This window comes from Schistocerca americana, chromosome 3, assembly GCF_021461395.2.
Source record: "Schistocerca americana isolate TAMUIC-IGC-003095 chromosome 3, iqSchAmer2.1, whole genome shotgun sequence".
Classification (NCBI taxonomy): Eukaryota; Metazoa; Arthropoda; class Insecta; order Orthoptera; family Acrididae; genus Schistocerca; species Schistocerca americana.
Genome location: NC_060121.1, coordinates 329,779,067 through 329,801,282, shown reverse-complemented (window position 1 = coordinate 329,801,282; position 22,216 = coordinate 329,779,067). Strand labels below are relative to the sequence as shown.

General features: G+C 40.2%; 1 protein-coding gene across 1 annotated transcript in view; it reads right to left on the bottom strand.

Annotated features, from left to right (window-relative positions):
- LOC124605582 overlaps positions 1-22,216 on the bottom strand; it is a 130,617-nt gene that overhangs the window by 79,539 nt on the left and 28,862 nt on the right. Inside the window, exon 2 of the mRNA XM_047137364.1 lies at positions 4,057-4,798. Coding sequence (XP_046993320.1) covers positions 4,057-4,787 — 731 coding nt within the window. The 5' untranslated portion in view covers positions 4,788-4,798. The remainder of the gene's footprint in view (positions 1-4,056; positions 4,799-22,216) is intronic.

Here is a 22,216-nt window from a genome sequence, read left to right as displayed (position 1 = left end):
ACCACTAATAGGGCTAACCCCCCTTTTGGTCTGACTAGTTGGTTCAGGACAGAACTAATGAAGCCTCGGACAAGCACTGTCATGGTCGGGGACAACGCTTGAACCGTATGCCCGTCCACAATGGTAACGACACTGCTAGCCACACGGAAAATGATTTAAATCCAAATAGAGGTGTTTTGCAGGATATGCTTCCTGCAACCACACTAGAAGGAAAACAAAGACAGAGGATGAGATGGTCAGATGAAGTTAACCGACACCTCATGTTCTGTTATTACCAAGCAACAAACTTAGGAACCAACACAACTGGATACAGATCACAAGTATACACAACATTTATTACCAGATACCCAGAATTAAAATTTTTAACAGAACAACGACTAGCTGATCAGATCCGTGTAATAATCAAAAATAACAGGATACCCCAGTCAGAATTAGAAAACATCAAAAACAAGTACAACAAATACTGGAACAAAATAATGTGCAATCAGAAGAAGAAGAAAATACAGTAATGGACTCAAACATCCCAGAGCAAACAAACAAAGAACAACATGCATCAATTAAACAATCAGAGGAAAACAAAATCTTAAGACAGCCACCAGAACAAGCACAAATAGAACGCAAAATGACACACATGTTAGATATAGAAGAAAAATTTCAGCTGACATATATAGAATACAAAGACACAAATACAGACATTAGACCATTCTTGCATAGACCCCCAAATAACCCACAAGCTGAAACAACATCAACAACTATCAACACAATCATACACAACAAAATAAATGAAAATCCACCTATGGAAGAAACACAAGTAATGTCTGCTTGTGACTGTATATGTGCGGATGGATATGTGTGTGTGTGTGTGTGTGTGTGTGTGTGTGTGTGTGTGTGCGCGCGCGAGTGTATACCTGTCCTTTTTTCCCCCCAAGGAAAGTCTTTCCGCTCCCGGGATTGGAATGACTCCTTACCCTCCCCCTTAAAACCCACATCCTTTCGTCTCTCCCTCTCCTTCCCTCTTTCCTGAAGAAGCAACCGTTGGTTGCGAAAGCTTGAATTTTGTGTGTGTGTTTGCGTTTGTTTGTGTGTCTATCAACATGCCAACGCTTTCGTTTGGTAAGTTACATCATCTTTGTTTTTAGATATAAATTATGGATATAATATGACTGGAACATACCAACACAAAATCACACGTTTGCTATACATGGATGATCTAAAACTACTGGCAGCAACACATCAACAACTCAACCAATTACTAAAGATAACAGAAGTATTCAGCAATGATATAAATATGGCTTTCGGAACAGACAACTGTAAGAAAAATAGCATAGTTAAGGGAAAACACACTAAACAAGAATATTACTTATTGGATAACCACAGCGACTGCATAGAAGTGATGGAAAAAAACAGATGCCTATAAATATCTAGGATACAGGCAAAAAATATGAATAGATAATACAAATATTAAAGAAAAACTAAAAGAAAAATGTAGACAAACACTAACAAAAATACTGAAAACAGAATTGACAACAAGAAACAAGACAAAAGCTATAAATACTTATGCTATACCAATACTGACCTATTCATTTGGAGTAGTGAAATGGAGTATCACAGACCTAGAAGCACTCAATACACTTACAAGATCACAATGCCACAAATATAGAATACATCACATACATTCTGCAACAGAAAGATTCACATTGAGCAGACAGAAAGGAGGAAGGGGATTTATCGACATAAAAAACCTATATTATGAACAGGTAGACAATTTAAGAAAATTCTTTATAGAATGAGCAGAAACTAGCAAAATACACAAAGCAATCACTCATATAAATACATCGGCTACACCATTGCAATTTCATAACCATTTCTACAACCCTTTAGGTCACATAACATCAACAGATACAAAGTAAGTAAATTGGAAAAAGAAAACACTACATGGCAAGCACCCATATCATCTAACACAGCCACACATCGATCAAGATGCATCCAACACATGGCTAAGAAAAGGCAATATATACAGTGATTGCAATACAGGATCAAACAATAAACACCAGATATTACAGCAAGCATATTATTAAAGATCCCAATACCACAACAGATAAATGCAGACTTTGCAAACAACAAATAGAAACAGTAGATCACATCAAAAGCGGATGTACAACACTAGCAAATACAGAATACACCAGAAGACATGACAATGTAGCAAAAATAATACATCAACAACTTTCCATACAACATAAACTAATAAAATAACACGTTCCCACATACAAGTATGCACCACAAAATGTACTGGAGAATGATGAATACAAATTATACTGGAACAGAACCATTATAACAGATAAAACAACACCACATAACAAACCTGACATCATACTCACCAATAAAAAGAAGAAATTAACACAACTAATCGAAATATCCATACCCAATACAACAAATATACAGAAGAAAACAGGAGAAAAAATTGAAAAATACATCCAACTGGCTGACGAAGTCAAGGGCATGTGGCATCAGTATAAAGTTGACATTATACCAATTATACTAACAACTACAGGAGTCATTCCACACAATATACACCAGTACATCAACGCAATACAGCTACATCCAAACGTATACATACAACTACGGAAATCTGTAATTATTGATACATGTTCAATTACCCGAAAGTTCCTAAATGCAATGTAACATATACTGTACAGTTAAAAGGAAGTCACGCTTGATCAAGGTCTGCGTCACTTTCCATTTTTAACCAGACATAACGTCTGAGAAGGGAAAGAAATAATAATGTAATAATAATAATGAAAAAAAGAGAGGGAGGGGAGTGTTAAAGGAGATTACGTCCAGGAGGGTGTCAGGTTGCAACGATGTGTCAGAGGGCAAGTTCCCATCTCCACAGTTCACGGAAATTATTATCAAGTGGAAGAACCCAAATAGCCCATGTGGTGTAGCAAGCACTGAAGTCACTCAGATCTTGCTGTATAGCACATTTAGCAACTGGGTAATGGCATCCTCAAAGTGGACTGGTCTCAATCTTCCCCTGAACTCTGGGGATGGAAGCTTACCCTACAACACTTCCCTGCATTCAGGCATACTCCTGGTCTTAAGATTTGTTATCACATCCCCCCTCCCCTCTCCCACTCATATAATGTTCACCGTGTCCTCCTCATATAGTATCGGAGCTGGAGCTGGCACAATGCTTACTATTGTACCATCTCTGATCTACTCCCTTTGATCCCCCACACCCTTTCATCTTCATTTACACTCACCTTCACTTCAGGTGAGTCTCTCTCATTCTGAGATTCGAGTGACCTGCCCTTCCTTTTTTCATACTGATAAATACATTTTACAGTAACTGGAACTTAGTAATATCTTATTGCCATCTTTCTTAAATTTACTTTGTGGACCATGTTTTGAACTTAATTAAAATGTATTATTATTTATATATTTAAGCAAAAACACAACAAGCTACAACTAGTACAAGTTAATGTGAAACATACATACTCATTTTGAAAGACAGACAACAGTATAACTAAAAACCACTATTTTCTTCTGCACACCTTCTGAAATGTGAATATTCTTATGTATCCTATCATAAGAACTTAGGCACATCTTACCACTATGTGACAATAGAGTCACACTGAAAAGTGTGTGTGTGTGTGTGTGTGTGTGTGTGTGTGTGTGTGTGTGTGTGTGTGTGTGAGAGAGAGAGGAGAGAGAGAGAGAGAGAGAGAGAGAGAGAGAGTTTTAGCATGACTACAGTTAAAAAGGAGTCCAAACCACTTGCCATTTTTCACACAGATAGTGCGTTATTGGATGTGAAAGAAATAATAAGCGAGGGAAAAAAAGGTCCTAGGACCAACTGGAGATACAACATTGGACTTCTGGACTTTGAGTCTGGCACTTACACCATGAGTCACCAACATCAACATTAAGCTACATTAATTCACAGTTTCTTATTTTCTTGAGGGGAATTTGCCATATACAAATCAATATCAGACTGCTGCTTCATTGTAATCAAAAAGGTAAGAAATAATTAGAAAACTAATCAGTTTTACTAACCCAACAAAAATTTCAGTTTCTGAGCTGTCAGCATGACCACTGTTACTTCTTTCTGCACATGCAGTACAGGCAGGAAGTTCTAATTCAGTCCCTTTATCTGACACCTGTGATGTAATGTTCACTATCCGTAGCAGTTGTCTCATTGACTTCTCTGAATCACTGTCATTTATGTATGCACTTGGAGCATCTGTTTCAACTAGTTCAATTGCTGTATTTGGAGGGCTCTCTGGTTCTTGTGAGGAGACATTAACTTCTTTTGAAGACTCAGCTGCCTTCTTCGAAAAGTCTGTTTCGAGATGTTGCAAGGCTTTATTTGAAGAACACGCTCTTTCTTCTGAGGAGACATTTGCTTCCCTTAGAGTGTCACCTGAACCTGCCTTCTCTGAGGATTCACCTGTTATTTCTGGATGACTGGATTCTGAGGAGACATTTGCTTCTCTTAGAGTGTCACCTGCCTTTGCCTTCTCTGAGAAGTCACCTGTTATTTCTGGATGATTATTTTCTTCCAAAAACCCTTGTCCAGTCGCCAGGGGGTCTTTTTCTTTTATTAGACAGCTGTTCCCTGCCTGTGGCAACTGCCCATCATTTTCTCCTAGTTCGCTTTCTCTATGAAGATTTCCATCTTGAACACAGGTTTCCTTCTGTATTAATTCTGCATCCTTTTCTGGCACAGAAACACCCAAGCCACTGTCAGCAATAGCCTTTCGACGTCTCTTCTTTTTGGGTGCCATTGAGATAATACCTGTAACAATATCAAACAATATGAAAAGGATAGATTGCTACTCATCATATGGAGGAGGCATTGAGCCATAGACAGGCACAGTGAAAAAGATCGCTACACATTTAAGGTTTTGGACAAAAAAGCCCTTGTTCTAAAATAACGCAAACACACACACACACACACACACACACACACAGACACAAGCGCGTGGCCACTGTCTACAAGGGCTCGACTGGCATTTACATAATATATTACGTACTTACTTACTTACCTACAATCTTTTCTTCAAAATTGACTTAAAAGTTTATAATTAATAAATTTAATGTTGATGACCTCAAATAATAATGAAATTGCATAAGTAAATTTCAAAATACATCCAACACTTTAAAAATAATTAAGTTATTGGAAAAATAGTGATGTTAATATTATTCGTGTTATTAAATCTATATGAAATGTGAAATAATAAATTTGAATTTTTTGTATAGTATAACAAATTTATGATGTGTATCTTGCGATCCTTTCCTTAACTATATCAACAAGTACCATACTGAACAAAAGATGAGCCACTGATCAGTTCCGTTACAACACAAAACTAAAAATTGGGAAACATTGAATTCAAACAGAAATCAAAAACTCATTGTCTACAAATTGTCAGATTATGTATGGTATTTAAAAAACTTTAGCTCAATTTATGTTTCTTTGATTGGAAACATCTTTCTAAATACTCGTCTGACCACAACAGATCTCTGTGTAAAGCTAATGTCTTCTGGTGACACTCTATTCCTACATACACTCAATTCTTAGTGATGGAATTCTTTTCTAGGGATTATACGTAAAAAAAAAATATGGAGTCAGTTTTTAAACCGCAGAAAAGGGCTGTAGCAATAATAATCAGAAGTAGTACTCGGGCACTGTAAAGAACTGTTTGAAAAATTGTGTATCCTTACTGTACAAAATGAGTACTGTATTCACCAAATAAGATTGGTACCCAACATAAAGGTAACAGGAAGCGAACCCCCTACCACAGAAAGCAGTTGCTGTATTAAGGTGGCATGCTTGCACACAGCATCTGTCTTGCCACAGTGCAAATTAGACTACAATGAAAATAAGGTACACACAAATACCAGCTTAGGTGTTATGATCATTAAGGTGAGGTGTGGCAAACTATGTTAAAGGTATGAACTCTTCTCTAAAACTAACTCAGCGGACAACGACTGACTAACCTAATAGTAAGTCTGGTCTGGCTCTGGTGTTGGTGAACTTCTAACTCTGTTACTAATACAGCTGCAACACTCAACATATCCTGCAATATGGTGCATGACTGCAGCAACATGACAACTATCAGATGACTGTTGGATGACTGATAGCAACTGATGATTGATGGCAACTGTAAGCAATCGGTGACTGGCCAACTCATGTTACATCCACGGTTGGTGGATGAATCTCAATTTGCGAACTATTTGTCTGTCAGGCAGAATCAGGATGTAGGCCCCGTTATCAGTGCCCTCTATGGCGTCAAAGCTTAACTTAGGTGTATGGATGGGATTATCTGCATGAGTTACAGCAGAAGCATAATATGGTTCCCTGTTACGCACACCCTCTGTGGCGATTAACCACAACTATGCAACACCGCATGACTGACCCTGCCATGTGGCGCTCTCTGTGTATATAGCTGTGTACCATATCTGTTGGTAGACACAAAAGCAAGCATTTCAGGGAAAACATTACGTAATATTTCACGAACAGTTCTATACAAAATCATGGAACAAGAGCCTGTTAAGACAGACTTCTTGCACTTATCGAGGAAAAAACAAACAAAAAACTCAAAGCAGCATCTTCTTCCACAGAATAAAACTGTAAAATAAAATGCCAAATCAGGTGAAAAAATTACTAAAAGAAATCTCTTAACAGGCAGCAGCTACAACATTCTTCATAAGTAGTGCATACTACACAATTAAAAATTACTTAGAAGACTCAGAGTATGGATTAATAATAAAAGGGGCCAACTACAACACCCTGTCACATTACAGTACATGAACACAATGTAATGCTCCTGGAAGAAAATCATGTGGCAAGCTCTATAGCACATGTCAGTAATATCTTATCATTCTCAACCTCTCTCTCATCAAGGGGGGATGCTAAATCTGTTTTTCAAGTGGACTGAGGGGAGGATATGAAGATGTTCACAGCACTGTATGTTTACAGATCTGGTGTCAGTTTTCTGAAGGGGCATACCAGCAGGTTCATGGTTTAAGAATCATCAGTGGGCACCCTAAATGTGCACAGCAACAAAGAGAAAAACTGTGTTTTTTTCTTTTTTTTTAACATTAGAAGTAGTTGTTGTGGTGTTTAGTCCAAAGACTGGTTCATGCAGTTCTCCACACTACTCTATCCTGTGCAAGCCTCTTCATCTCTGAATAACCGTGGTAAACCAAAACCATTTGAACCTACTTACTGTACTTGTCTTTTGGTCTCCCTCTGTCATTTTTACCCTTCAAACTGCCCTCCAATACTAAACTGATGATTCCTTGATGTCTCAGAATGTATTCTATCAGCTGTCCCTTCCTTTAGTCAAGTTATTCCACAATTTTTTTTCTTCCCAATACTGTTCAGTACCTCCTCAGAAGTTAACGATTTCTCCATCTAATCTTCAGCATTCATCTATAGCTCTACATTTCAAATGCTTCTATTCTCTGAACAGTGTATCATCGACATTTCATTTCTGTACAAGGCTACACTCCATATAAATGCCTTCAGAAAAAGACTCCAGCACTTAAATTTATTTTTGATGTTAACAAATTTCTCTTCTTCACAAATGCTTTTCTTGTCATTGTTATTCAACATTTTATACCCTCTGTACTTCCATTATCATACATTATTTTGCTATCCAAATAGAAAACTTCATCTACCACACTTTACGGACAGTAAGATGCACTTTTTTCTTCGAAAAGTTCTGCAAAATTCAGGTGCATCTTATAATCAAAATTAATATAAAAATGTCCACTATTTGATTTAAAATTTCTGCCAGTTTTAAAAATGGCCATATATTTGATGCTGCAAAAAACCCATCTCTATCTGGCAACAGTGGATTCAACTGGCAGCAGAACTGTACTGATGCAACGAACATGAGTTCAGGGGATTCACAGGTTGCTAACACTGACTACCTCCTGCCCTGCCATCACAAACCCAGAAAACAATCTAGCCTATGATGCATCACTGCAGCATGTGGTGCCAGTGAACTTAAACTGAAAGTGATTTGTGTTATTGGTACCAGTACAATATTTTTGTTAGTAGCTAGTTTTGTAATGAAAAAATAATGAAAGTTATTCATACGATGCGGGCTATAAACTGAAAGTAACAGCACATACAGAACAACAAGGAAACAGAGCAACTGAGTGGCATTTTGACCCTCCACCAACACAAAAAATCATTTGTAATTGCTGGGCTAGTAAAGAAGAACTGAAAAAAGTGAGGAAGACTAAATGTGCAAATACAGGACTGAATGCCAAATAGCAGAAACTGGAAGATGATTATTTTAGAAATCAGTTCGGTTTTATAAATGAAGATTTTTTTAAATTGGCTTTGCAATCTAATATTAAAAATAATAAAAATGTTATTTTTTTAAAGAACTGTTTAAAAATTCAGGTGCATCTTTTAATATGTACAATACGGTATTACTTTTAGTATATCATTTCCTAATCTAATTTTGTCAGCATTTTCTGATTCAATTAGACTACATTCCATTACCCTTGTTTTGCTTTAGGTAATGTTCAATTTATATCCTCATTTCAACATGCTCTTTATTCCTTTAAACTGGACTTCCAAGTCCTTTGCTGCTTCTGGCAGAATTGCAATCTCCTATGCAAACTGTGAAGTTTGTATTTCTTCTCCTTGAACAGTAATTATTACTTCAAATTTTTCTCTGGTTCCCTTTACTGGCTGCTCAATGTACAGATTGAATAACATCAGGGATAGGTTACAACACTGTCTCACTCCTTTCTCAACCACAATTTCACTTTCATGCCCTTCAACTCTTCTAATACCTGTCTGGTTTCTGTACAATTTGTAAATAACCTTTTCGTCCCTTTATTTTACCTCCGCTACCTTTACATATTTTAAGATTGTATTCCATTCAATATTGTCAAAAACTTTCTTCAAATCTACAAATGCTATAAATGTAGGTTTGCTTTCCTTGGCCTATTTTCTAAGATAAGCCATAGAGTCACTATTGCCTTGTGTGTTCCAATATTTCTCCGGAACCCAAATTGACCTTCCCTGAGGTCGGCTTTTACCATTTTTTCCATTCTATTGTAAATAATTCATGTCAGTATTTAGCAACAATTATTTATTAAACTGATAGTTCGAGCACCCCCTGATCTAGGGGTAGTGTCTGTGACTAGTAATCGAAAAGTCCTCGGTGGCGGCTTATAACCTCACTACTACTTAAATTCTGAATAAAAATAATCAGCAATTGTGGCCAAAGACTTCTGGCATAAGAAGTCACCCTCATTCTGAAATGGCCTTGTCAAAGAGGGCATAGGAGCAGACAGAGGTTAAGGGTACTTTTTGTACTTAGGGTGCAAAACTGTCCCTAAGGGCAGAAGAATCTGCAATGATCAATGACATGATGATGCAGAAGGCAATGGAAACCACTGCATTAAAACACACAACATATATCCACAGGACATGTGGCCTATAACTGAAAAAGTATCATGAGAATGCCAGAAGTTTGACCATGGTAGAGAAGCTAAAAAATCTGGAAAGGGAAATACTAAGGCTCAATCTAGATATAGTGGATGTCATCAAAGTGAAATGGAAAGATGACAAGGATTTCTGTGTAATACTAGCAGCTGCAGAAAATGGTATATTGGGAGAAGGATTAATTATGAATAGGATGGTAGGACAGAGTGTGTGTGACTGTGAAGTTCATGATAGGAGTTTTCTCATTGGAATCGACAGCAAACCAGTATTGACAATGATAGTACACGTATACATTCCAATGTGGTAAGCAGAAGATGAAGAGATAGAGAAAGTATATGAGGATAATGAACAAGTAATTCAATACATAAAGAGAGTTGAAAATCTAATAGCCATGGGAAATTGGAATGCAACTGTAGGGAAAGGAGTAGAAAAAAGGAATACAAGAGAATATGAGCTCGGTAATAGGAATGAGAAAGGAGAAAAACTAACTGAGTTCTGCAATACATTTCAGCTAGTAATAGCAAATTCTCTCTTCAAGAACCACAAGAGGAGAAAGACTTATCCTTAGAAAAGGGTGGGAAATATGGATAGATTCCAGTCAGATTACATTGAGGTCAGGCAGAAATTCCAAAATAAGATACTGGATTGTAAGGTGTACACAGGTGCAGATATAGACACAGACCTCAATTTAGTAATGACGAAAAGTAGGCTGAAGTTTAAGAGACTAGTCAGGAAGAACCAATGCACAAGCAAGTGGGATAGAGAGATACTGAGGAATGAAGAAATATGCCTGAAGTTCTCAGAGGCTACAAGTACTGCAATAATGAATAACTCAGTAGGCAGTTCAGTTGAAGAGGAATGGACATCTCAATAGGGCAAACACAGGAGTTGGCAAGAAAAACTTAGGTACAAGAAAGGTAATTGTGAAGAAACCATGAGTAACAGAAGAAATACTTCAGTTGAGCGATGAAAGAAGGAAGTACAAAAATGTGGAGGGAAATTCAGCAACACAAAAATATGAGTTACTTAGGAATGAAATGATTAAGAAATGCAGGGAAGCTAAGGCGAAATGGCTGTATGAAAAATGTGAAAAAATAAAAAAGAAACGATTGTCAGAAGGATTGGCTCAGCATATAGAAATGTGAAAATAACCTTCAATAAAATTAAAAGCAGGGCCATAACATTAAGAGTGCAATGGGAATTCCAGTGTTAAACGCAGAGGAGAGAGTTGATACGTGGAAAGAGTACACTGAAGGCCTCTATCTGGGGAAGAACTTGTCTGATGATATGGTAGAAGAGAAACAGGAGTCAATAAGGTATGCAGTATTAGAATCAGAATTTAAGAGGGCTTTGAATGACTTTAGATAAAAAAAGGCAGAAGGACCAGATAACATTCCATCAAATCATGGGGGAAGTGGGAACAAAATGACTATTCACACTGTCGTATAGAATTTATGAGACTGGCGACATACCACCAGACTTTTGGAAGAAACATCATCCACACAATTCTGAAGATAGTGAGAATCATTGCACAATCAGCTTAACAGCTCATGCATCCAAGTTGCTGACAAGAATAATATACAGAAGAATGGAAAAAGATGTTGGGAATGATAATGGAAGCAAGACCGAGGAAAAATCAAGCCATGTTCATATGATTTGTTGACCTGGAAAATATGTTCAATGACGTAAAATGGTACAAGATGTTCAAATGTCCGAGAAAAATAAAGGTAAGCTTATAAGGTACCCTTTATTTACAGATAAGAACACATTGTACTTTATTTCCAGTTTTGCTATTTCACATACACTGCAATATGTATGGAGTAAGGAGCAAGGGGTAGGTTCCCACACTGGCTAGCAGAGATGGTTGGCAATCTGGCACTTTCAGAGCCAGCGGGATGAGGTGCAATGCAGAAATCGCTCATGATGTCAGCAAAGAGATACATTGGGAATGTACATTTATTTTGGTGCAAATCAAGTGATTGTTATTAATATTTGCTAAAAAAATGTTGTTGATAGGATGCCTTTCGATCTAGTCATGCGGTAGACCATGCTCTCACACTGTTAATAGTTAGCTTATAATCAGTGTGAACAAGTCCATTTTATGGTTTTCGTAAATAAATGTACCATAATGGTACCCTGTGTAAAAATTATTTGAACAAAAAACCTATTCCTGTTTCACTGCATAAAACATGAACAGTAGTATTGCACTTTTAGAATATGATGGCACTGCTACGGCTTTGCAAGTGGACATAAAGCTAAGAGTGTACCTCCACATAACAGGTAGGAAAAATTCCTACATGGCGGCTCACTAAGTCAGTTCAAGGATGGACTGGCTTAATTACTGCAAAACTCAGGTGGGAAAGTGTGGCCAGTTATACTGTTCACCCGTTATACCACCATCTATCAACTCACAGGCCAATCACACACATTTCTTGAGGTTTAGGAAGAGAAGAGAGCTCAAGCACTTGAATTGTGGTACACAGAAGAATGTTGAAAATTAGGTGGACTGATAACGTAAGGAATGAGGAGGTTCTCCACAGAGTCAATGAGGAAAGGACTACGGGAAACGGTAACAAGGAGGAGGAACAGGGTGACAGGGCATATGTTAAGACAAAATGAAATAACTTCCAGGGTACTAGGGGAGCTGCAGAGGGTAAAAACTGTGAGGAAGATATAGATAGGAATACATTCAGCAAATAATTGAGGATGGCAATTGCTACTCTGTGATGAAAAAGTTGGCACAGGAGAGGAATTCATGGTAGGCTGCATCAAATCAGCCAGAAGACCAATAACTAAAAAAAATCGGTGGTATTCACACCTGTCAGCACCTGCCTTCTTTGGAATTGGAAATGTTACATTCTTCTTGAAGTCTGAGGGTATTTCCCCTACATATCTTGCACACCAAGTGGAATAGTTTGGTCATGGCTGCCTTCCTAAGGATATCAGAGGTTCCGAGGGAATGTCGTCTATTCCAGAAGCCTTGTTTCAGTTTGGGTCTTTCAGTGCTCTGCCAAATTCTTCCCGCAATGTATCTTCCACGTTATTTTCATCTACTTCCTCTTCCCTTTCTATAATACTGCCTTCAAGTTCCTTTTCCTTATACAGCCCCCCTCCTATGAATTCCTCTCACCTATCCTTTCTTTGCTTAGTACTGGTTTTCATTCTGAGCTCTTTATATTCTTACAGCTGCTTCTCTTTCTACAGAGGCATCTTTACTCTTCCTGTATGCAGTATCTTTATTTTGCCAAGTTATACATGCTTCTATAGATGTACTTTCATCCTCTATCCAGTCTTGCTTAGCCATTTTGCACTTCCTATCAATCTCAATGTTTAGACATTTATATTCTCTTTTTCCTGCATCATTTGCTGCATTTTTATATTTTCACCTTTTATGATTTACATTCAATATCTCCTGTGATTATCCAGGGAGTTCTACTATAGTTATCTGGTGCAAATCGAAGAATTCTGCACAACACTGAGCAGCCAAATGAAGCAGTGAGGTTGTTAAGCCTCTGACGTCGTATTTGGGAGAATAGAATTTGCTCTGTCTGGCCACGCCAGTTTATGCTTTCCGTGGTTTTCCTACATAACTTTAAGCAAACACCAGGATGATTTCCTCATCAAGGCCACAATTGACCACCCATCCTATATTCATAAAAGCATACTTATACACTGAAGTACCGTAGAAATTGGTATAGGCACGCGTATTCAAATAAACAGATATGTAAACAGGCAGAATATCACACTGCAGTCGGCAATGCCTATATGACAACAAGTGTCTGGCTCAGTTGTTAAATTGGTTACTACTGTTACAATGGCAGGTTATCAAGATTTAAGTGAGTCTGAACATGGTGTTATAGTCAGCGCACGAGCGATGGAACACAGCATCTCCGAGGTAGCGATGACGTGGGGAATTGCCCATTCTACCACTTCACAAGGGTACTGTGAATATCAGGAGCCCGGTAAAACATCAAATCTCAGACATCACTGTGGCCAGAAAAAGGACGGGACCAACCATGACTGAAGCGAATCATTCAACGTGACAGAAGGGCAACCCATCCGCAAATGGCTGAAGATTTCAATGCCAGGCCATCATCGATATGGGCTTTTAGAGCCGGAGGCCCACTCATGTACCCTTGATGACTGCGTGACACGAAGCTTTACGCCTCGCCTGGGCCCGCCCGACATCGGACTGTTGATGACTGGAAACATGTTGCTGGTCCGACGAGTCTCGTTTTAAATTGTATTGAGTGGATGGACGTGTATGGGTATGGAGACAACATCATGAATCCATGGAACCTGCATGTCAGCAGGGCACTGTTCAAGCTGGTGAAGGCTCTGCAATGGTGTGGGACGTGTGCATTTGGAGTGAAATGGGAACACTGATATAACTAGATATGAGTCTGACAGCTGACATGTACGTAAGCATCCTGTCTTATCAACTGCATCCATTCATGTCCATTGCGGATTCTAATGGACTTGGGCAATTATAGCAGGAAAATGCAACACTGCACACGTCCTGAATTGCTCCAGGAACACTCTTCCCCGACATGAACATTATTGAGCATATCTTGGATGCCTTGCAATGTGCTGTTCATAAGAGATCTCCACCCTGTCACACACTTATGGATTTATGCACAGCCCTGCACGATTCATGCTGTCAGTTCCCTCCAGCACTACATCAGATATTAGTTGAGTCTATGCCACATCATGCTGCGGCACTTCCACATGCTCGTGAGGCAGGTGTACCACTTTCTTTGGTTCTTCAGTGGATGATCTGTGTGTATGTGCATTTTTGAACTATTTGGTTTCATTGTATTACAATGACAAATCCTATGTCATTGTACAATGATCCCTGGCTGAGTGAATAAATATCTGAGTAATGGAGTTAAAAGTAAATCTGCAAACTTGTAGCAGATCAGTAAGAGCGCTCTGTAATGTCAATCATGAACAAGACAGTGTGTCTTTTGTCCAGTGTTCCGCCTATAAACATGCTTTTTGAGGGTCATTTCAAACTTAGGTAGTCTGAGCACATTACAGCAAGAAGTGTTCACAACAAAGGTAGTTCCCACCAAATTGGTGTACACTACAGTGAAGTCATTCAAACATTTAACCACTTTTGTGACAGGCAAACTTTATAGGATCGGCCTTGCAGTGGGTGCCCATGGTTAGCAACACTAACTGAAGACATTACCTACAAATTATGACTCACAGGTACCCAAGTAGAATGCAGCGAAAATGTGTACTGCCTGCTAGGAGACAATTAGGATAGCTGTGTTACTCCAGACAATTTGCAACCTACTCAACATGTTCAATACGGCTTCTAGGCATCCATTACGAATAACTGTATGAAACCTCCAGCACTATGGTGTGTGAGAGAACAGCTAAATGGAACCTGGATCAGTATCAGGTTATTTTCATAGATGAGTGCAGGACTTATTTGCATCTGACCACCATCAAAGGTTGTGGAGGCAACCAAAAACCAATGTCTGTTGTGAACATGCAGCCCCACACGTTCCATACGGAGGTGGATCAGTCACGTTTTGGGACAATATGTTTAATGCCTCCTGATCATTATTGAGAATAATTCAAAGGTCAATGACAGCATTGGTAATAAATGGTATACTATGATAATTCATAACCACATCCATGCCTATATTCCTCACTTAATACTGGTTCTTAAAGCTCTGTAACTAAGCTATTTGGGGTAGCTGGCATGTATCTTCAAGTGTCTACTACTTCAGGTTTATCCCCTGTTAGCTCTATTTGGTATGGGTTCCACACTCATGAGTAATACTGCACGATGTGATGTGTGAGTGTTCTTTAAGCGATCTTCTTTGTAGACTTATTGCATTTTCCCAGTATCCCAATGTAATCTCCCCACGGAAAATTACCCTCTACCACGCAATAATTAATAATGGTCAACCAAATCATCCACATGTATTTACGTTTGAAAAGTATCTGATCAGATTTTCTAGTAATATATGCGCCGACAGCTCGTCGACGCCAAGGTATTTTTCTAGTACGTTTATTCTTTGGAACAACAGAGGTACAGAAATGTATGCTCCATGGTTATTATAGAGAGAGAGAGGAACAGCTTCGGAAGTATCGGTTGGAAGATTGTCGGATTGCTAAAGGAGATTTATTTACTCTTCTTCGCGCTAAAGCGAGCTAGGAAAGTTTGTGCCGCTAGCGTGATAGATAAAGAGAAAGAAAAACCTGTAAAAGAAAATTACATGAGACTTGGAACCAACAGAAAACGGAACATGTACGGAAATGGATTAAATATACAATTTTCCTCAGAAATAAGGTTTGTGACCATTTTATTCTGGAGTGAATGATGAATGAGTTCTCTGTCTGAACCATTGATGATTGTCTCGGCCCTGTAATTAATTGGGAAGTTTCAGCTGTGACGAAGAGAGCCTGCAATCTCTGAGTTTTTTGAAATCGTCCAAAAAGGCTTCGTCCACATCTGAATTTTTAGATCTGTCGTAAACTGAACGAATTGTTCAAACGATCGATTTTCCCAACTGAATGCAGCGCTTAATAATAATAACAAATGTAAAGATCTTTTCTAGCAAGCCAGCCGCTGAATATTAAGACGAAGGGCTCCACCAGAGATTCTACTAGGCTGATTTCACGTAAATAATATATTTAAACTGTACACAGATAAAGGACAGAGAGAGAGAGAGAGAGAGAGAGAGAGAGAGAGAGAGAGAGAGAGAGAGAGAGAGAGAGAGAGAATCCTCCATTAGCATAATTGTTTCTTTGTCTTTTCACGGATCAGCCTAACTAGAAAACACGAAGCCCTGACTTTATTGTACCGATTTATGTGTGAGAGGGAAAGAGCGATAAAGGCGACAGATACACTTCTGTACAGACAAAACATTACACCAAGTTAGTGGCAAGCTGCATTCACATAGACTTTCATCATTTACAGAAGCAGAGTAGAATTCATTATAATGGCCAATCTGTGACAGGACACGTTTTTGGACGTTGTTAAAATAATTTTGTTCTCTGTTTCATGTGAACTACGACGAGACAACTTAACTTGGAAAAGAGAAGAAATACTCGCAGGCAAATTAAGTGGATCTACAAATAAAAGCAGCACGCTGGGCGCAGAAAAAAGGCCAGATCTATAATTTTTTATTAAAGCTTGCTAGTATTGAGGAAGTAGACGTAGATTTGAACATTTACTAATTGTGTTCATGCCAGACGTAGTTTGATTGACCTGCCCTAGTTGTATTTACCTGTATAAGTACTATAAGAAAGTAGCCACAGAAGTATTCTTGTGTGAAGGGAGATATATACACTCCTGGAAATGGAAAAAAGAACAGATTGACACCGGTGTGTCAGACCCACCATACTTGCTCCGGACACTGCGAGAGGGCTGTACAAGCAATGATCACACGCACGGCACAGCGGACACACCAGGAACCGCGGTGTTGGCCGTCGAATGGCGCTAGCTGCGCAGCATTTGTGCACCGCCGCCGTCAGTGTCAGCCAGTTTGCCGTGGCATACGGAGCTCCATCGCAGTCTTTAACACTGGTAGCATGCCGCGACAGCGTGGACGTGAACCGTATGTGCACTTGACGGACTTTGAGCGAGGGCGTATAGTGGGCATGCGGGAGGCCGGGTGGACGTACCGCCGAATAGCTCAACACGTGGGGCGTGAGGTCTCCACAGTGCATCGATGTTGTCGCCAGTGGTCGGCGGAAGGTGCACGTGCCCGTCGACCTGGGACCGGACCGCAGCGACGCACGGATGCACGCCAAGACCGTAGGATCCTACGCAGTGCCGTAGGGGACCGCACCGCCACTTCCCAGCAAATTAGGGACACTGTTGCTCCTGGGGTATCGGCGAGGACCATTCGCAACCGTCTCCATGAAGCTGGGCTACGGTCCCGCACACCGTTAGGCCGTCTTCCGCTCACGCCCCAACATCGTGCAGCCCGCCTCCAGTGGTGTCGCGACAGGCGTGAATGGAGGGACGAATGGAGACGTGTCGTCTTCAGTGATGAGAGTCGCTTCTGCCTTGGTGCCAATGATGGTCGTATGCGTGTTTGGCGCCGTGCAGGTGAGCGCCACAATCAGGACTGCATACGACCGAGGCACACAGGGCCAACACCCGGCATCATGGTGTGGGGAGCGATCTCCTACACTGGCCGTACACCACTGGTGATCGTCGAGGGGACACTGAATAGTGCACGGTACATCCAAACCGTCATCGAACCCATCGTTCTACCATTCCTAGACCGGCAAGGGAACGTGCTGTTCCAACAGGACAATGCACGTCCGCATGTATCCCGTGCCACCCAACGTGCTCTAGAAGGTGTAAGTCAACTACCCTGGCCAGCAAGATCTCCGGATCTGTCCCCCATTGAGTATGTTTGGGACTGGATGAAGCGTCGTCTCACGCGGTCTGCACGTCCAGCACGAGCGCTGGTCCAACTGAGGCGCCAGGTGGAAATGGCATGGCAAGCCGTTCCACAGGACTACATCCAGCATCTCTACGATCGTCTCCATGGGAGAATAGCAGCCTGCATTCCTGCGAAAGGTGGATATACACTGTACTAGTGCCGACATTGTGCATGCTCTGTTGCCTGTGTCTATGTGCCTGTGGTTCTGTCAGTGTGATCATGTGATGTATCTGACCCCAGGAATGTGTCAATAAAGTTTCCCCTTCCTGGGACAATGAATTCACGGTGTTCTTATTTCAATTTCCAGGAGTGTACATATTGACTGTAGAACATTTATATGGTTTTAACTAGGGCAATGTTTAAGATGAGTCAAGCAGAGCAGAGCAACATGCAACAGCCTTCAGCTGTGAGCACGGATAATAGTGATGTAGTAAGAAGTGTTGTAGAACCGATCGCTACAGATAGTGCAATAGAACGCCCGGTAGACACGGCTGGAGATGTAACAGCAAGTATGCAACATGGATTAGATCCATTAGTAATTATCATGAGACAGATGCAGATGATAACCGAGAGCATGAATAATATGAAAACCGACATTAATGCGAAGTTAGCCTCAGTTACCGAGGGGCAAAATGATTTGAATGCGAAATTAGCCTCAGTTACTGAGGGGCAGGAAAATCTGAAAGCTGAGATTAAGCAGCAGTTACATGACAGTTTTTCCGAATTAGAGCAGCGGATAGAGGCGAAGACAAAGGAACTTAAAGATCAGGCCGAAGAGACGGAACGAAAATTAACTGCACAAATAGAATTGGTTAAAGCTCAATGTGAGGAATCTACTCAACGCGTACGTGTAGAAATGAAGGAGTATGTGGCTATTAAGATAGATACCGTACGGGAACAGGTGGAAATGGTTCCGCAATTAGTATGTCATGTGCAATTGCGCAACTTCCTGAATTGGCACGTACGCAGACGAACCTAAAGGAAAGTGTTAAATATCTGACCGAACGTCAAGACGTTATAGACCACCAAATTAATGTATTAACGGGTAAATTATCCGAAATCACATTAGAAAACAAAAGGCTAATGTGTGAAAACGTTGAGCAAAATGTTAAAGCAGCATTCCAGAGTCTATGCGGCAAACAGGAAGAGAATTTGTTTGCGAAAGAACTTGAGGAAGTGCGACAGCAGTTAGGTGCTGATTTCGAGCATTGGAAACAAACGATAGAAGAGTCGATACGCGTTTCACAACAAGGCTCAGAACAAATGAATACCGGCCAGCAGCAGAAGTTGGCAGCGTCTGTAGAGCCAGTTACTGCACATTCGCACACGATACCGACTTGTGTGAGTAACTCGAATATTAAATTGCCACGAGCTAGTTATTCGCGTGAAGTTTTATCTGACGGAGATTACAAAAGCCTTTGCCATGCCGAAGAAAAAATGTTAAAGCATCGGCAATTCCAGATTTTTAACACTGACAAAAGGGGGGTCCATCCGATTGTTTTTATCCGAAGTTTTAGAGGAGTGCTACCCAGAAATTGGTCGGAGTGGCAGAAAATCAGTTTCGTGACTGGGTATATACAAGGTTCGGGGGCGATCTGGGCCTCGGACATGACTTCTGTTTGCTCGACATATGACGATTTTGAGAAAGCGTTTTTAGCAAAATTCTGGTCAGAAGGGGTACAGGAACGCCTAAGGCAGGAGGTGCTCTACCCAGAGCCTTTCTCTTTTTCAAAAGGAAGCCTTAGGAAGTATTTTGAAAAATATATAAACAAAACTAGATATTGGGACAGACCTATGCCTTTGCCAGACATAATAAACATACTTAAGGCAAGATTACCAACTAACATCCGGAATCAATTAATTTACGGGAACGATAAAGACTTGGAGTCGTTCCTCACGACGTTAGATCATATATATAGACATTATAGAAGAGAGCAACCAGAAAGCCCGTAACAACAGATTCCAATATAGGGAGATAGAACCTCCGCCAAATGGTAGGCAAGGGAACGCACAGAGATCGATAAATAGTGGAGAAACCCATCAAAATCTCAATAATAATACCGGCAATAGTCTTGCGAGGGGCTATCCAAGGAACAACAGGAATGGGAAACGATACAATCCCATATGGGGGAACGAAAGGAATTTCAGACCGCAAGCCTGGAACAATAACAGTAATAGAAAGTGGAATCAACCGGGGGGAATAGATTCAAATAACCAACATCAGTGGGGACGGACATCTACGAATCAACCGGTAATTACCGAAGTGACGGACGATGTCAACCACCAGGCGAATCAAAATCCAACAAACTTGTAAGGACCCACTCGTGCCCCGGAGGAGCGGTCAACATTTGGTTGAGGGGCAACAGGATATGTGTACCCATGCTAACGTATAATGATGGACGATTACTGGCAGATGAATTGACCGAGGACTTAGAACTCCAAGATGAGGATAAGGAACAGGTGGCAGTAGCCGAAGTGCAAGTCATTTTGGAGACTGTACCTATACTGGCGGTTTTGGACACAGCTGCAACCACGAATGTTATTTCGGAGGCTCTATTCAACAAGATCAGAAATATAAGACGAGTACCAATTTTTCCAGTTCAAAATTGCAGAATAATAGGCGCCGTTGGCGCTAGATCGGCTAATGTAAAAGTGCAGCCACTACTTAGTGTATAAGTCGGAAATGTAGCAATATTAAGCACATTCCTTGTTGTAAAAAATTTGGTGGTAGACTGCATTATAGGAGTCGACAGCCTACGTCAATACGGATGCAGAATAGATTTTAAAACAGGAAAAATTTGGTTAAATGTAAATAAACAAGAAATTGAGTTGGACTTGTTGAAAAAGGAAAGCCTTACCAGAAAATATAACAGTGGGATCAGTGTGCAAGTAATCAGGACTGCACAAAATTCTAAACAGCACGTAAATAATGAGTTCCAAGTCAAAGGAGACTTCGGTCAATTAGTGTATGGGAAGTTAAATGAATCCGACTGCATTATTGAAGAGCAGAAGAAGCAGCTCAAAGAATTATTATTAGTGTATGAAAACGTGTTTGACGAAAGGCCAGGAGTTATTAAGGGATACATATGCCATCTCTACGTTAAGCCACACGAAACGTACTCGACGCCAGGGAAATAAATAAAATCATAATTCCAGTGAGAACACATCCGGAAAACATAGACGAACTGATACAACGGTTCCACGATGTCCAATATTTGACGAGCATCGATTTGCGGAGTTCGTATTGGCAGGTCAAGCTGGATGAGTTATCAAGGAAATATACAGCTTTCATTTATGCCGGAAGAAGTTACCAATTTATTGTAGTTCCTTTCGGACTCAACATTAGTGCTGGAATCTTTATAGCAGCTCTAGATTATGCTCTAGGCCCAGAACTAAGAAGCAGGATAACAGTATTTGTTGATGATATGCTTATTGCATCGAAGACCTGGGAGGAGCATATTACCTTGCTGAGTCGGGTGTTGGACGTGTTCAAAACCATGGGAATAACTGCTAACCTACAGAAATCCCATTTTGCACTAAACAGAATCAAGTTCCTGGGGCATATAGTTGACGCAAAGGGAATTTTACCGACCAAGGAGAAGCTAATTGCGATTAGTAAGTTTCCAACACCGAGAAATAGGAGGCAATTAAAAGGGTTTATGGGTCTTGCCTCATTTTTTAGAAGATTTATAACGAATCAGGCCATGAATGCAGCAGCTCTAAATAGTTTGCTGAAGAAGGATGTGCCCTGGCTCTGGACATTAGAGTGTCAAGAAGCATTTGAAGACATAAAGAAGCAATTAGTAAATGCACCGCTTTTGTACCATCCGGACATGCAAGAGGAATTCTACTTGTCAACAGATTCGTCAAATGTGGGTCTTGGAGTGTGCCTTTTCCAAGTACGCAAGATAAATGGACAGCTTACCTTTTGTCCTATTGCGTTTGCTAGTCGTGTTTTGTCCAACTGTGAACGAACGTACACGACGACAGAATTAGAGGCTCTTGCGGTCGTCTGGGGATTTAAAAAATTTCATTATTATTTATATGGGTCGAAGACTATCGTATATTGCGATAACCAATCATTAACGTTTTTACAAACGTGTAAACTGTTACACCCCAGGCTGGCTAGATGGACGCTCGCTCTGCAACAATACCAGTTTAAGATCGTACATGTCTCAGGGCAGCAAAACATTATTGCTGACGCTCTATCAAGGTCACCGCAGGGTTTAACAAAAGAGATTGAAGTAAATAATTCCTCAGAATTCCCTGTATTGCTGCTGAAGGAAAATCCATTTAAGACGCACTACGTCAATTTGTG